The sequence below is a fragment of the Gymnogyps californianus genome, chromosome 1 (genome assembly GCF_018139145.2).
Source record: "Gymnogyps californianus isolate 813 chromosome 1, ASM1813914v2, whole genome shotgun sequence".
NCBI lineage: Eukaryota > Metazoa > Chordata > Aves > Accipitriformes > Cathartidae > Gymnogyps > Gymnogyps californianus.
The window spans coordinates 64,920,370-64,937,623 of NC_059471.1; the positions used below are offsets into that span (position 1 = coordinate 64,920,370).

The 17,254-nt window shown below is 40.2% G+C and overlaps 1 protein-coding gene across 1 annotated transcript in view; it reads right to left on the bottom strand.

Moving 5' to 3' along the window:
• The window catches only part of COL4A1 (collagen type IV alpha 1 chain), a 128,241-nt gene that overhangs the window by 15,555 nt on the left and 95,432 nt on the right, over positions 1-17,254 (bottom strand). The window contains 21 exon segments of the mRNA XM_050915610.1: positions 2,040-2,173; positions 2,849-3,034; positions 4,946-4,996; positions 5,522-5,620; positions 6,371-6,447; positions 6,552-6,682; positions 7,585-7,658; positions 7,661-7,723; positions 8,602-8,691; positions 8,783-8,881; positions 11,766-11,918; positions 12,524-12,613; positions 13,169-13,336; positions 13,741-13,824; positions 13,827-13,853; positions 14,190-14,340; positions 14,633-14,730; position 15,800; positions 16,261-16,364; positions 16,463-16,555; positions 16,913-17,081. Coding sequence (XP_050771567.1) covers positions 2,040-2,173; positions 2,849-3,034; positions 4,946-4,996; positions 5,522-5,620; positions 6,371-6,447; positions 6,552-6,682; positions 7,585-7,658; positions 7,661-7,723; positions 8,602-8,691; positions 8,783-8,881; positions 11,766-11,918; positions 12,524-12,613; positions 13,169-13,336; positions 13,741-13,824; positions 13,827-13,853; positions 14,190-14,340; positions 14,633-14,730; position 15,800; positions 16,261-16,364; positions 16,463-16,555; positions 16,913-17,081 — 2,142 coding nt within the window.

Here is a 17,254-nt window from a genome sequence, read left to right on the forward strand (position 1 = left end):
ACTATAAAGGGAGAAGAGATGACTAGCTCAAAAATGGGTGTCAACAGTGAGACTTCCAAAGTCAAACAAAAGAAATGCCACCCTTGGAGTGGTAAGGGAGGTATTAATGAAGTAAGGTTCCCTGGTTTCCTTCAGTCACATAGTCACAGTAAGCAGAATTGTTTAAAGAAATGGCCCTCTCTTTGTATCATAACACGTGAACTTCTGTAGCACAAAACAGGAGGGCTAACATTCATTCAGAAGACAGTCATGAGTCAACCTCATTAAGAGAGGTTTTTTTAATAACTTTTTTTTAGGTTATAATTATGAAATGGAATTATTTATAAGAGGAGTTTATTGGAAGCTTTCCATCAAAATACTTGTTCCACAACAGTATGCAGTTTCTTAAACTTTTTTTTTCCCCATCAGATATAGCTTGGCAAACAACATTTTGTTTTGGGTCTGTTCCAAACAAAATAAAACTATTTCACTTCGTGAAAATTATGAAAATGTTTCTTTTCTCATTTCAACATTAAAATGCACAGAAAACCACATGAAATTTGTATTTCATGATCCAATCTCCGCATTCACTTTTTTTGGATAGGATTTTTGGACAGGCTGTCACACCCATGTTGTAACAAAATCTCCTTTCTGATATAGGTTACCATGTTCCTGGAGACCTGTATGAGCAATTGAGCTGTAATCAGGGCAGGAGCCTGTCACACTGGGGAGGATGAAGACATTAGAAACCCATCTTGGTATGTATCACCAGAGGAAGTTTAATATTGAAATAACTCTCAGTGGAGCATTTCACACTGAGTTAACAACCCAATACTATGCACTGTGGTTCAAGGATAGTAAAACATTTTCTTCTGACTGAAGGCATGGAATCAAAATCCTTTGGCATTTCCCATTCTTGATAAACAAACAGTCTTGGACTGGATATCAACCTGTGAAAAGCTTTAGAATTCCCTGGGGTATAGAAATTTAGCTCTCTGCAGAAGTACTGCAAATTCTTAAAATAGGGAAAATACACTGGAATGTTATTTTGAAATTTACTACCTTCAAAGCTGGTATAGTATGGTATGGTATGGTCTCAAAGATAAAAAAGCATAGCCAAGATCTAGTGTCAGAACACTGAAGCAAATCCTTAATGTCTCTGTGAAGTGACTCCTGGATGCAGAAAAGGATGCAGTAGATCTTTGCATTATCAAGAATAATGTGGACCTTTCAAGTCCACTATCAGTATCCTGCTTTTCACATCAGGACCTTATTCCTGAGTCTTCCTTCCTTTTGCACACTAGGAATTATTGAGTCATACCTACCTACTTTCTTATTCCTTCTTCCATAAATTTTATTATTATTATTTTCTTAGTAGGAAAGAGGAAATGAAAAGTTAAAATATAGAGCGTATTTTTCAGTGTGGAAAAAGGCAGCAGACACTCCGAGAGAAAGAGTATAGAAGACCAACTATTCTGGGTGACTGTCCTAGTCTACTTCATTCTCCCTAATATACAGAAAAGGGACTGTTTTAGACCAGGGAAAATGAATAATATATGACAACAATGTATTAATAGCATCGCCTGTTTGTATTTCTAAATCAGCAGCTATATTTCATCACTGACAGTACTGAAAGTGCACTTTATTTGAAAGGTTTCATAACAAAACCAAACAGTTCGGGTATTTTCAGAAGGCAATTTATCGTGAAATATGCAACCTTTAAAATTAACTACTAATGCATTTGCAGGATTTATGGATGTGCTGCAGCCATCCTGTACTGTTAATACACTGTAAATTATATTCTGGGTGTTGTATGTTACCACTCACTATCTATAAATTTCTAATAAGTTCATTAGCTCACTGGGTCTTATTGGTAGGCAGCCTTTAAAAGGAGAGAATTGAAATGTTTTCAAACTGACTTTACATCGTCAGCAGTGAGTCCAAAGGCACTTTGAGCATAAAGTATCATTATTTTGAACAAGAACCTTCTATGATTAATATATCCATTAATTACAAGAACCAGCTTTCAGGAAATCTGGAGTGCGCTGAAAGTAACTTACTGGCGGTCCCTGGAAACCCGGATCACCTTTGACTCCTGGACCCCCAGGAATCCCAGGCCAGCCATTGCTCCCCTGCTCTCCTTTGGCCCCTTTCAGACCTGGGGGTCCTGGTGGCCCTGTCGGACCTGGTAAACCTGTAAACCAGAAGAAGAGAGTATTTAGTGGCAAAATTTGTTCAGAGCAGTACCTGATGGAGGACAAGCTGGCTCAATCTACAGATGGGCAGAACCAAAGTAATTATCGTAACAACATTTCAAGAAAATAAGGAGGAGAATCTGTTGCAGGGAGGTCCATATGACTCCCCATCTGATTGGACATGTATCATTTATCAGCCTGTGGCTGATGGAAAATAGTGGAGAGTTTTCTATATGTGCAGAACAGATGGTATGTTTTAAGGTATGAACGTTCTAGAGACATATTGCAGCTCTGCTCTATTCTCCTCCTTAATCGTTAGCACAGGGCCACTGCCAAGGTAAGACCACGTTGGGCCATTTTTAAACACATTAACACTCCAGGACATAGGAACATACAGCCATGGCTGCCTCGAAACAGTAAACAAAGTCCAGAGGGAAACATGGAAATGGGAGGCAAACTTCCCAACGTCAGAAAGACTTCTGGACAAAACCAACTGCCTGAGGACATAAAATCAGCTTGTTGTAGGACATAATGCCAAACTGCCTATGAAGGGGAGCTCTTCTCTGATCTGTGAGAAAAGGATAAACAAGGATATGCAATATTGATTACATTATTAATTAATTAGGTGATCTTTGATTAACAGCAGTACACTAATACTAAAGATAAAGAATTACCTGGAAGGCCAGGTTGGCCTTGGGGTCCTCTGTCTCCTTTAGGGCCCGCAATTGCACTTCCTGGTAGTCCAGGAAGACCTTGGCTGCCCTTCGGGCCTGGTGGACCAGCGTATCCTGGTTCTCCTTTCAGGCCTGGGATCCCCGGACTTCCTGGGGATCCTGGAAAACCCACATCACCTTTCGCACCTAAGATTTGAAATAACCCCCAAAACATGATTAGAGAAAGGATCACAATCACTGAAACCTTCTGTCTTATTATCCACTCATAGTAAGCTTTATTCCTTAAGAAAATATTGACCATGCCTTCATACATTTCTATAAAAATGCAAAACTTTAGGAAAACTGTATTATTCTCCACATTATGACATAAAGTATGAGGAAAAAAGTAGTTTGACTGACATATCTTTTCTTAGCTAAACTGATCACTGGGCTATTTTAATTCACTCTAAAAATAGATGAACATTCAGCATCTCTCTATCAGTCCTTCCACAAGGAATATAAAGCCCCCAAACCCTTACTCCATTACAATTATTATTGTCATAGCTGAGTAATGGATGTTTTGCTTGACTAAGCACAAAAGGACTTGCCTCTGGAGAAAAATGGAATATCGTTTTTCCTAAGATCTACATTTAGACAGTACTTACTTTCAGGCTTGTACAAATAGTTAACACTTGCAATTCAGTCAAATTTTAGAACATGATTGAGCAAAAAGAATACAGATTAGCCAGTATAAGTACAATAATAAGAGAAATAAAACGTATAAAGGACACTATCCCTGGCTCTTTGCCTAAACAGAACAGGGTCTTTAAATCCTGGACTTGTTTCTTTTGAACTACAATACATTTGGAACACAAATTATGTCAGTTGGATATCTGTTTACTCTAAAACCAGATATTTTTAAATGAGCTGTGCTGACAAAATGAGAGAAATAGGTAAGGTGAGAAAAGTGCTCTCACAATCTAGTATGCTCCCTGCCTTACTCAGGTATGATTAGAAAATTTGCTTATTAAAATAAGTTCTCTAGCATTAGGGCTTTCTCAGCAATTAATGACTGTTAATTACTCTGAGATGGTAAATAAAAGATACTCTAAAATTCTGGTTTATCACTTTTGATTGTCCACACAATTTTTCTGTATTTATAGAATGAATGAGTGAGGAAGAGCATTGATATTTCAAGCTATATAAGTTCTTCAAAATCTGCCATGTCATGTTAATTTCATAGATGGACTAGTTGAATCTTTTTTGTTTTCTGGATGTTTAAAATTGAAAATCCTTTAATTGTACACGATTTCCTTTATCAGCAGCAGTTTCATACTTCTTCACTACTATATCTATCGCAGTCTAGTGCCTAGGACATACTTATTTCATAAAATGGAGCATGGTGCATTACAAACACCTTGAACAAGCACTGACTCAAGCCAATCAAGCTGTTCTCACAGCAGAGTGTAGTGACACACTTTGCAAAGACCACAAGTGGTCTTGAAATTGTGATAGCTATGTGCCTGTACCCAAGCTAATAAGTCCTGAGTCCAGGTAACAACAGTTTTCAGTAAGATCTCATCAGGTCTCTGCTATCTTTTGCATCTCTGCACCATGCTCCTGTGCATAGCTTACACATGCTCTACTGGGCTATAGAGAATAACTATTTCAGCAATGAATAAAATTGCATCTGGGCTGCACAACAGACTCAGGTAAAAAAACTACTGCGGTATCCTGGCCACAGAACTACTGTCTTTAGCTGTCTGGTGCACAGAGCCTCACTAGACTTTGATTCTTGCAAAATTAGTAGGAAAACAGAAATACTTGGAGTCAAAAGCACAGCACACAAATACGGGAGTTATTTATATTACCTCATCACAGCACAGCTTGCAGTAAATTCCACACTATGAATAATTACCTATTTTAGGGCATATCTAACTCATGTCCAAGATGCTGCCACTGTAACAGAAATTAGTATTTGAGCCTCTCAGAGTTTCTGCCTGCTCTGAAAAGGTATAGCATGTAAAAGAAGGAAGTAGAAAGTATGTCTGAATTACAGAATTATGTTTATAGCATGTTGGGAGGGAGGTTTGCTGCTTGTTTAAAGAAGTTTTTTACCTTTATCTCCCTTTGCGCCAGGAAATCCTGGAAGTCCTCTACCTGGAATACCTGTAATATAGAGGCAGTAAAAAATTAGAAGATGGGACAGTACTTAAATTTAACCTGTAATGAACAAAACCCTATTAAGCAAATACAAAATCTAAATAAATGGTTTATGCAAAAGTTCTTCAGGGCAGAGACTGTCTATGTTATGTATTGGTATTGTATCTAGCACAATGGGTCCGGTATGACTGAAAACTCTACCCTAAGAAAAGGCAAGCCTGCTCCATTATTTCACAGCTAAGTTGCAGACTGAAGTTAATTCCAAAACACACCAATTCTTTACAGTATTGCCAGCTTTTGTGAAAGAAATTCTTTCAAGATTACAGTGATTAAACACAGTTGCTCATCTAAATGATCAGCTTAACAATGATGGCTGATAGTCAGTAGTTTGCAAGACACCATACTAACTTTATTTTCTAAGGTTCCAGCCAAAGTACCTCAAACCCAGCACACCCCTCTACCAGCTGCTCTTGTGCAGCCTGTCTCTGTGCATTTTCGTACCCCATAAACTTAACATGACAGTCACAGTACCTTGTTCACCCTTTGCACCAGCTGCACCCGGAATCCCATCATAACCTGGTTCACCCTTCTGTCCAATGGAACCAGCAGGACCCGGAACGCCAGGTTCACCTGAAAAATCATTGCCATTTTCATTTCACCTATGAATCATCAGACTTTTTTTTACATGTTTTTTTCCTCTAAAGAAAAGCTTAACTTATTCTTTTGCTTCCACAGAGACCAAGCACATACTGCATGATGACTTCAGCGTGACTTTTCTCTGAGGTTACTTCTGAACTAAATCAGTGTGAGACAGGGCTCAAGTATTACAGATTTTGACATAGCTAATTATCATGAATCTCAGTGAGTTCAGAGTGCAGGAAGTCCAGCAAAGACTTGTGACTAGCACAGCCCATTGTCCAATGAGATGATGTGTCCTGCAGCCAGTAAACTAAGAACACAAGGCTCCAAGTTCAAAAATGTTGTTATAACAGCAATGGACTCAATCTCCTCCCTACTCTGTTTCCTCTTTAACATCTGTGTAATGATGCTAATGTGGTGATTCAGGCTTGGGCCCATGGATCAACTTTATTGTTTTTAAATGAACTCAGAAACAACAGAACTAATGGCTATAGCAACAACCAGTCTTGCGGAAGGTGGTAAAATCTCTTCCACAAACAGTGCAAAAGAACTATTAGCCCCACACTGCACTGACTCAGATTTACCTGGGAAACAGCACTGTCTTTTTTTGCTTATGAAATGAACAAATCTACCAGGAAATATCTGAGCCAAAATGAATGTAGAATGCCACAGTATTTCAGTCACTGCCTGGAGGTGAACAATACTTTAAGTAGCATTTGGTGTTTTATATTTCTTTTCTACCTGGTTCTCCTTTTAAACCTGGAATGCCACTTAAGCCAGGAAGTCCTTTTTCACCCTTTTCTCCATGGCGGCCAGGGCTCCCTAAAGAAAGGAAGAACACACAGGTTTACATGTGGGATATTCGGTATAAGTTTCACATGAATTTTTCACTGCAATTTCTGTTTTATTAAAGCATAAACACTTGCCTGGAAATCCTGCCATGCCAGGGGATCCTTTGGGACCTGGGGCACCCGGCATTCCAGGAATTCCTGCACTGCCCTTTTCACCCTTATCTCCAGATAAACCTGGACTACCCGTTCTTCCTGGTTCTCCCTAGAAGAAGCAGCACACATTATAAAATCCACACATTAATTCTGAAACAGCTTTTTCTGTTTGCAATGGTAGATGTCACCCCTCTTATCCATCAGACTTATAAAGAATTCCATTCTTTTTCCATTTACAAACAAAGTAATTTAGGATTAAATTTGGCATTAAATTCCACTACCAGAATTATTGACTTTTCTAGCAATTGCTTGATACCTACATATTAAAATGAGTAGTTTTCTACGCATTTTTATGACGGTTTTTACAAAGTCTTTTCCAAATTAGCCTCTTAACTTACTTATTACATTTAATCATCTTCAAAAAAATCTTTTTTTAAGTCTTCAGCAAGTTTGCTACCAGATTAGTAAGTTTTATTTTTACAATTTTTACTTATAAATTCATGATTACTGTCATTGTATAGCTAGGAAAAGGAATGTGAAACAAATGAGAATCCTACTAGAATATTATTAGAGATTAAATTAACTTTACAGACAGTATTAATACAGTTCTCTTTTCAGTAATATCTGAGCATTTTATAGGTTTTTTCAGCTTCCCAGTATCTCTGTAAAAGTACAGAAACACTATTTCAGTGTAATTATTTGCTCTGCTTGTAAGAAGCCCTTTTCACTTTATTTACTCAGTATTTTTAAAAGTTATTCCCCTCCCCCACATTTCTAGCACCATAAATTAGCCTATTCTGAAGACACAGAATAAATAAGAACCCTGGAGATAATGGTCCCATCAAACAGAATACATCTAAACCTGCACATATGCACACTTTTCAAGTTTCTTATTGGGTATGTAAATGAGCATAATAGAAAATATAATAAAATAGCTGAAAGGCCAACAGCATCTTTTCAAATGAGGTACTTGGTAGAGACAGACAATTAAATCCTTAGGGGTGTAAATACCTTCTCACCAGGAGACCCTGGAAAGCCAATTCCAGGAAAACCTGGTGCTCCTTTGTCTCCTTTTTCACCTTTTGCCCAGGGAACCCTGGTGTGCCTGGTGAACCTGGTACTCCCGGCAGACCCTTTTCTCCAGGTGTTCCTAGCAAGAGAAAAGGAAAAATGGGTGTATCAGAACTAGTGGTACCCTAGCAGTGCTGACAATGATTTTTGAGTGTTGCCTTAGCTATTCAGGGCTAGAAAAGCAATGTAACTCACTGAAATAGCTAGTAAATTAACTTTTGAGATTCACCCTCTAAATGGGACTTTTTATGGGAAGATAAGCTCTCCTCATAATAGAAGGTCGTAATCTTGGATTCAGAGTAAACAGAGCTCTTGCTAAAAATATGATTTGAATAAAAGTTTATCTTGATTTTAATAATTTCTAATAGGACTACAGTGACAAAGGAACTCTGCTGTAGCAAATTTTTCTGTCCTCCTTTACCATTTCAGTCTTTCACCTTTGATTTCCTAAATATGCTAGGCACAAGGCCATCTGAATGGAGACAAAGTTTCCGTGTTGAGATATAGGTTCTTCTCCATTTTATTCTTTACCAGTCCCCTCCACAACAACACTTTTCCCAGACCACTACAGTTTGTAATTAACATGCAGTACACAGCAACTCACCAAACTTTTCAGAAGGGGGAAAATATACAAGAAGCTTAATGCAGTTCACACGCTAGCAGAGACAGACAGACACACAAGCAGGTATCACTTGAAAAACTGCTTGCCTGCAACAAATACACAAATCCTACACATCCAGCTAAAGGATTCACATGTAGAAACTTAGGAAACCATCCTATTATTTGTATATTACGATAGGACTGAGAAAGCAATGTCCCAAAAGCCTAAAGTTCAGACACTGCAAATAGTGCAACCGTTTAGTAGATTTACACCAACAAACATTCCACACAGGTCTCTCATAATGTTCTATATTAACTTGAGGAAAACAATATTAAGAAATTCCCAGCAATCAGTACCTGGCAAACCCATTTCACCAACCGATCCTTTTTGTCCTGGAATTCCTGGATCCCCTGGGTACCCTGGGGGGCCTTGATCACCTTTTGGTCCTATGGACAGCAGAGAAATTAAGAGTCCCATTAGTTAATGAGGTTTAAAATACCTGATGAAGTGTCTCTCTGTTGCTAGCTTCAGACATACCTGGATGTCCTGGAGTACCAGGTTCACCATCCTTCCCTGGAATTCCTGGTTCTCCATATTCCCCACGTAACCCTTTCTCTCCTGTTGCTCCATGGTCCCCTGGACACCAAGAAAACAAACACAGTGAGATCAGTTTTATCAAAATTTACTGTAATGCCATGTAATAATCCTTCTGGTTAATTTTTGATCACTGTTGCTTCTCTCTGCTGAACAAGGAAATGGCTGAATTAAAGCTTCATAAATTGTACAGTAGCATCACACTTGAGTAAAACACAACTCTCCAGTCACTAAACCAGAGCTGAGGAAAGGCTGCAAACTATTACAACTTTACAGGTGCCTGTGCAAATTACAAGGCAAGTTATATCTTTAAAAGAAATTGCAAACAAAGATGTGTTTGAGTTAGATTAATGAGTTACTTCAGAAGTGCCAGACAATTTCAGGTGTTAACATCAATGATTGATTTGACTGTTCTGCTGTCTAAAAAGGTACATGTGAACAACCAGTTCACAGCCAGAAATTTGCTCAGTTTCCTCAGTTCTATCTAATGTTAAAGCATCTTCATCAGTCCAGAAGGCTCCACCTGTTATTCTGTGGTGTGCCTCTTCTCCAGCTTTGAGGTCCAAGCTTTTTGGTCGTAACCCTTTTTGTTAGTGTTGCATATAGGTGCAGGACAATAGGTTACTGAAGATAGCTTGCTGAATGTTTTTAAGTAAGCGGATTTTATTAAAAACATCCCAAGATGTCCGAAACCAAATTTTTTCATTAAACACCACTGACAATCTTCCATAAAAATACTGTGTCTCTTCTGCACAGTTTGTATTTTAGAAGCTTTTTAAAACATTACTGTGATATTCATGCCTAGAGAATGAAGGCAGCTAATAGATCAGCAAAGTTATGGAGTATAACTAGGTTATTTTTCTCTGCTGGTACTAAGTGTCTTTGGGTTGAAGATGATGAGATGGGCAGAATAACAGCAGAAATTTGCAGGCTGGGGTCTGTTTGGAACCTACACTTCCAGGCTGTGTGAGCCAGGCCAATCTGTAGACTGTGTGTGGTCAGGAAAAGGTAGACCATCCAAGTTTGCAAGCATGCATTATTAGTGCTGGAGAGATGAAGAAGTTATAAACCAAAGAAATTAACCATTTCAATTTCTCAGCAAAGGCTTCTTTATACGCATGTAACCAGCGTGCCTAATTTGGATTTCTGGAAAGGAAATAAAACTAATTATCAATCAGTCAACCTACAGGCCAATAGTAGATAAGAAAGTAAAGAAAAGCAACCTATGTGGATTTGTTTTAAGGCTTTTCATACCACCATATATATCAAGATCAGAAACAAATGAGAAAAATTAATCTAGATTAAATCTTTATATGCTGGGAGCCTCATCAAATACAAAAGTGCTCTCAGAAGCTGCATCTCAGCTTGGAGGCAGATACACTCCACACTTGCTCCTGCCCTCCCTTGCAGTCCCTGGCTGTCCAAGCTGGGAGGCACTGCCTATCCACATGCCTAGGTTTCTCTGAGACCCAACTGGGACACATGAGCCCAGGTGTCATTCTGACAAGTAGTCAGGACATGGAGATAAGAGGTACCGAGACTGGGAAACTCTCCTGTTCCCACAGTTCAAATATAACATAGTATAGTTATTGGTGATTCTCTGCCAAACTGGAAATGAGTCTCAAGTGCTCTGTCCTGGGCCCAACAGAGAATACATTGATGAAATGTACAGATGACACTAAACTGGAAAGGCTTGAAAAGAAGACAGGATTAGACTGCAGAAGGATTTTGAAGAGTTGGAGTAAAGGTTGAAAATGAACATAATGAAATTAAAAAAATATAATACACCACATATGTGGTAAGGAGAAGACAAAAGCGTGCATACAAAATCAAAAACGATTGCACAGGCAGCAGTCCAGAAGTAAAGGACTAAGGATTATAGCTAATCACAAACTGAGTCGGCTGTTGTTTCAAGAAAGGGAAATTTCATTCTAGCAGGGCCTGAGTTGAAGTACTACACTTGTTTCAGCAAAGTGCACTCTAACAAGGACGCAGCTAAATTGGAGAGAAGTTAGAAACAGTAACAAGAATGATAATTATTTCAGAAAACATGATATACAATGAAAGGCTGAAGGATTTGGTTGAGGGAAATGGAAGACTACGTGATCTCGGTAGCTCCCTTCTAAGCCCTACACTTCTATTTTAACTAAAACAGTTATGATTTATTTAAAAACTCTTATGGGATTTTTTAATAAAAAGTAAATCATAATAAAAAAGGACAAATAATAAAAATATATAAAATATACACTATGTTTTCTTTGAAAAGAAAAACAGGAGAGAGGATGATCCTCAACAACTAAATTTTCATGTAGCAGTAAAAATAAAAATCCAAGAAGAATGCATTGTCTAAAAACCCTAATATCTCTACCACTATTAAGTCTCTAAATAGAAAGCTGATTGCCTTTCTCCTGCATATTTCCAGATGTTTCTAAACTGACATAAGTTGATCTTTTGGTATCAGTGGCATACACGTGTGTCTTTCCTGAAATTTCATCAGGTCACAAAGAAAAAGGTGTGCCAAAAAAGGCTGCCCACTTTTTCTTACAGTATCAGCTGGTCTTCATGGCCACAACAGTGTTTCCTCTATATGTTTTACATGAAAGACAGCTTTTCTCTCCTGGCAAGCTCTAGTTTCTACTTTTAAAATTTCTTTACTTTTGAGAGAGTCTTCTGATAAAAGAGGTAAAATGGATTTTATATGGGCAAATTGAACCTCTTCCATCCAACCAAAACCCTTTCTGTCTGTGATTAATCTTTGTTTCTATGGAGTTGAAAGATACTGGACAAATAACTGCATTTGCAGTGTGAAATTCTTTAATCTTATTTTAAAAACTGTTGTCTAAAGCTACAACTGAACTCAAAGCATTGCTGCTTAACAGTATAAGAGTGTAAATTACACTTATCCACAGTTAGAGACTAAAGTTACCTTTTTCTCCTTGATCTCCCTTTTGGCCTTTCAGACTAACCATGTCCATGGTGTCCATCGTTCCAGGTTTTCCTGGGAGACCGGCTTCACCTTTATCTCCTTTGACACCAGGATCACCCTGTGGTCCAACTACACCTTTGAAACCCTGGCTACCTATAAAGGGATAGCACAGAATGTTATAGTGGCATATAAAACTTTGCAAAAATATTTAGTAGACAACAACAAATGAAATAAGCTATTTATTCAAATTTTGAGCACCGAATATCATGCTCTGCAACATCTTGTTTATCTCATATGAGGTTTTTTTATACCAGGACTTCACAATAGCTCTGTCAAAAAAGTTGACATATTTTTCCTTCTTCACAGCCATTAATTTTAGACTCTCAAAACAACAGAAATAGGAGTTTGGCAGTAATACAGGGCATTATTTGAAGGATTTCATTAAGACCTTCCTGCTGTTTTTTTTTATTTCAAACACAGTATTTTTCTTGGAGAAATATCTATAGCATCCTCGCACCTAGCAAACCCTTACGTTGCTGAAGAACGGATCAAAAATCCTGGCTCGGTGCCCAAATACATGACTGCTCCTAGGATATGGCTTTCTAAATTACACTATTTCTAACTTACAGGGAAGTTACGTGACATAAAACATTCCTTAGGCCAAGCGTACTCCTTATATTTGGTTATTTCCAGACTTGTCTTCTGCTGGGAAAAAGGTGGATTTTACAATTTTCATTTTGAGAAAATCTCTTTCTTACCTTTTTCACCAGGCAACCCTCGATCTCCAACTGGTCCAGGAGTTCCTGGCAATCCAGGAGTTCCCATAACTCCCATTTCTCCTTTGGCTCCTGAAACCAAAGTGAAAGAGTAAATAACAGAAATAAAACCAGCAGTGTAAAGAAGTACAAGAAATGGAATTATTTACTTCCTATCATATTACAAATTGCACTACTTAAGGAAAAATGGGACAAAGAAGATGGTTAATCTAAAATAGCCTGATAAACAACAGTAAAAAGTGTTACAAAAACCCAAATAAAACACAGTTTGTAATGGATTTTTGACAGATTCTTAAAACTTGCTATTACAGTAAATAATGCTGTCATTAACAAGGCATTATTAAAACCACATTCTGTCACTGAAACTGTGCAGAATAATCCCCTTCCATTATTACAGGCTAAAGGCTAGTTCCTGCAAGTTGCTGGATTTGATCCACCAAAGGAGTTGAGTAGCAGTTCAGTTACACAGCTCACGTGCACAGAGCTGCTTTACTGACGTCAGCCCATGTGTTTTCCCAAGCTTGGGCTCTTTGATGGATCAATTCCTAACCGAGTGAAAGGGCATGCTACCACAACTTAATAAAACAGTTGTCAAAGATGCCAGTTTCCAAGGGAAAAGATGTTTACCTGCCGATCCTTTCAGTCCAACGGCCCCCTGTGGACCTGGCAGGCCAGGTAACCCCACAGACCCTGGTACTCCAGGCTGGCCCTGGCTACCTTTGTCCCCTTTTGGTCCTGGCATATCTAGACCTGGGATACCAGGGAAGCCCCTGTCTCCTTTTATTCCAGGAAATCCTAGGAAAAACAGAAGATACAGGATTAGTCCTTAATGGAGCATGGGGAACACCATTAACAAGAATATCTGATAATGTCCACCTGCAGTTCAGAAATTACATGGCATGAAGAATGAAGACACAAAGCCACACAGCAGAAATAGTCCTCATTTTCTAAGTGAGGCTTTCATCCTGTATATATTACCCACCGATGACCTGAGGAGACTGAACAAAATGTCAGGCGTTTTCTCAGGAGGCCTCACCCTGCGTTTTGGAGGGTGCCCGCTGACATGCCCCCCCATACACCCCCACCGACCTCACACCACAAAACAGTTCACGAGCAATGCTTTTACCAACACCAATATCCATTTATGCCAAAAGTCCACTTCTAAGCACCATCATGGTAGGATTTTCCTCTCCTCTCACCTGGCGGTCCCTGGGGTCCCGGCTGCCCGGCAGGTCCCGGCAATCCCTGCGGGCCCAGCCCCGGCGTGCCGGAGGGCCCTGCAAGCCTTGCAGTCCTGGGAGGCCGGGGTCGCCTGTGGGAAGACAGAGACGTAGACTGAGCGTCCTCCGATGTTATTTGAAATCTTGTTTGCTGAAGATGCTAGACAAGGTGCTTTGGAAGCACTTGGCCAACAAGACCTCATTTTAGCCTCTAATACCTCCTGCCTGAGCTCGGAGGAAGGGCTGCTCTTTGCTGCTAGCATTTGCTACCAGTGGTTGGTAGGAGAAAATGAGGGGAAGGAAAAAGGGCAATACCCTGAGATATCAGCAGGATATCTCAGTGGTGAATAGACTTTTTGCTGCATCTACGGGGGAGCGACTTTAAAAAGAAATAGAAATACAGAGCTGTATTTTTCCGGTGACGTTACCTCTGAATCCTTGCTGTCCAGGTATGCCTGGAAAGCCTTGCTCGCCACGTAAGCCAGGCAGTCCTGGACTCCCCTTTTCTCCAGGGATGCCAGATGGGCCTGGGGGGCCTGGCAATCCCTTAGGGCCAGGGAGACCTACACCAGGTTCACCCTAGCCAAAGAAACACAATAGATTGGGAATCAAAACCAAGAATTCATTCATTGACTGTATTTAAATCACTCAGAGGCAGAGCGCTATACACAACATCAGAGGAGAGCCATAAGCCCTTTAGCGTTAATGTCAAGCATTCATCTGTCTACTCTGTTCCTTTGTGTGCACAGTGGGAAACATAAGATGAAGGACAGTTTGGCCAACTTTTTTTTTTCTTAAAGAGCAGGATCTTTGCACACATTCCTGTTAACATGGGCAGTCACAGATAACAGTATCAGCAGCTGACACCTACTTTTTGACCTTGTAAACCTGGTATACCAGGCAAACCATCCAGGCCAGGGGTTCCCGGAGTCCCCGGCAGACCAGGCGAGCCAGGCTGACCTTGGAAACCTATAAAACAAAATAAAACTCACATCATTACTGTCTCTGCCTGTAAGTGGCCTCTGCTGTTTCTTCAAGCCTCTCAATGAACTATTCACATTCTCACAGGGACGTGTTTAAAGAGGTCTGCGTAGTCTTTTATGTCAAACTTCTACGGATGCCAGCACCCAAACGTCTCAAAAGAGATTCAAACGCTGAGCTTTGTGCAGCATTTGGCTTCTGATGAGAAACAACCACCCAGAAGAAATAAATGCTGAGTGTCTCCTCTTAAATGAATAGCCTTGTGGGCTCATGTCATTGAGAAACATCCTGTCTGCAAAACTGGGTTCCCAAAGTCTTCTTCAGAAAAGGCAACTTATTGCGTGGGGCATCAGACTGAGGGATGCGCAACAAAATCCATCTGTGAATCAACACCTTTTGTTCAGTGTATGTCATGTGACATGTCCTACACGTCCCACTGTGCGTTGCACACAGAAGGTTTCTATGTCACAGCTGGCCCATGCACCGCGCCTTGGGAATGCAGGAAGGAATACATACAACATTTTGCAAATCACTTAAAGATAGCACTCACTCAACACCAGCACACACTCAATAAATTGAGATGAAGCTCCTCTCCCAGGCAAAGGTCTCAGGGAGTGGGAAATCCAGCTTTGAGGCTAAGCCCCAGGAAAGTCATTGGGCAGAGCTGAATTCAAGGAAGGGTCCTTGAAAGAAATGTATTTGATATGTCATTTCTTTCTTGCTGGCATCAAAGAGCATACAGCAATCCTCTTCCAGATGCAATGGGCCTCTTCTGTTCAGGTTTGTCCCATGCCAGTCTCGGAGGAACTAGAGGTGGTCACAGGTAAAGATTTGCCCTTTCTCCTTATTAAGCCTTTCTGATCCTCCCAGTTCATTGGTGTGTGGAATCATAATAAATGAAATAATAATGAAGACACACAAGAATTTTGGGGATTGAGGTGGCTACTGAAAGCTCAGTCATCTAGTTCTAAATGAGTAGCAGCATTACGAAATACATCTCCCAAAAATCCAAAACTAGAATATGAACATTTAGACTCCCTCTAAGCTATGTGCATACCCTGACAATAGCCATGCAGGGAAGACTAAACATATTAGCTGAGTAAGCTGGCATTCTAAGCAAACCACTCTCAGCCACCTGGAACACAGCAGAGCTGCTAGCTCTGGCCCAAAAATGTTACAGTTATGTCAGCATGTTTTTTTGACCAACCACACACAGTGCTTCATCTCTCAGAAAGGTCATCTCATCTCTCAGCAACCTCAGCTGCTGCAATGTAAGATGTTGTACTATATCACTTTCTATTCTGGCAGTAGCTTTGACACTGTCTGTACCTGCACCACGTCACTGCACAAAGCAAGTGTGCGTTGAAAATATGCTTATTGTGGTGCTTGTCGACTTTCGCAAGGGAGGTACTTCAGCTGCACCTCCCAAATGTCATGCAGCCATGGCTCGATGATAGTGCAGGCCTCCGTCCACACTCCAGTTACACCAGCTCTGTTAGATGTATAACTTTATCTTACCTTTGGGTCCGGAGGTCCAGGGAACCCTATACCTGGCTGCCCAACAGCACCTTTTTCTCCTGGCAGGCCGGGTCTACCTGGAAGCCCAGGATTCCCTTTGTCACCTTTGCAAGTGAAAACAAGACAAATGTTAATACAAAGGCTCGCTTCTGGGGAAAAGAGCCATTATGATCATCAGACAAAGATTAACAGGTTACTGTACCTTGGGGTCCAGGGAAACCAGGTGGCCCAGGAAGGCCATCCGCACCAGGAGGGCCAGGGAGCGGTACAGTTCGTCCTGCTTCACCCTTTGCTCCTGTGAATGTAAAGATGTATTAAGTACAGGAACTGATGAAATCAAACAAGGGAGTTTCACCTAGCCAGCAAAATTAGTCCATCCATACCATTACAACTGACTTGTTATGAAGTTTTTTTGTAGAAGATTCATAGAAAACTAGGATGAACCTAAACCATCCCGTTTGGCCTAACAAACTCTTCAAGAAAACTGCCCTCAAAGATTTGCAATTACACTGCTGAAAGCAATCACTGATTTAAATTAGAAAGTCTTTTTATTTCAATCTTAAATTCCGGTGATCCTCTAAGTTGTACCACTTAAAGGGCACAATCTTTTTTTTTTTTTTTAATTTTTTTTTAAAGCATAGTATAGCATTACCTGGAAGGCCTGGTAAACCTGGGGTTCCAGCAAAGCCTCTGTCTCCTTTGTCACCGGGCAACCCTGCAGTGCCTATCCCAGGAGGGCCAGGAAAACCTCTTTCACCACGTACTCCAGGGAATCCAGGTTGGCCAGGGGGACCACGCTCTCCTTTCAAGCCAGCTGTACCCTAATTTTTGGAAAGTATAAGTGTACTTCTTGCCTGAGTGGCAAGACAGAACACGTCATCCCCTCTCTTTGAATATTTTGTAACTTGGGTTTAGCATCGGTATCTGTAATGCTGAAGAAAGTGGATTTTTTATCACTGAGTTCAATGGAAATAGAACTGGGTTCCACGTGCAA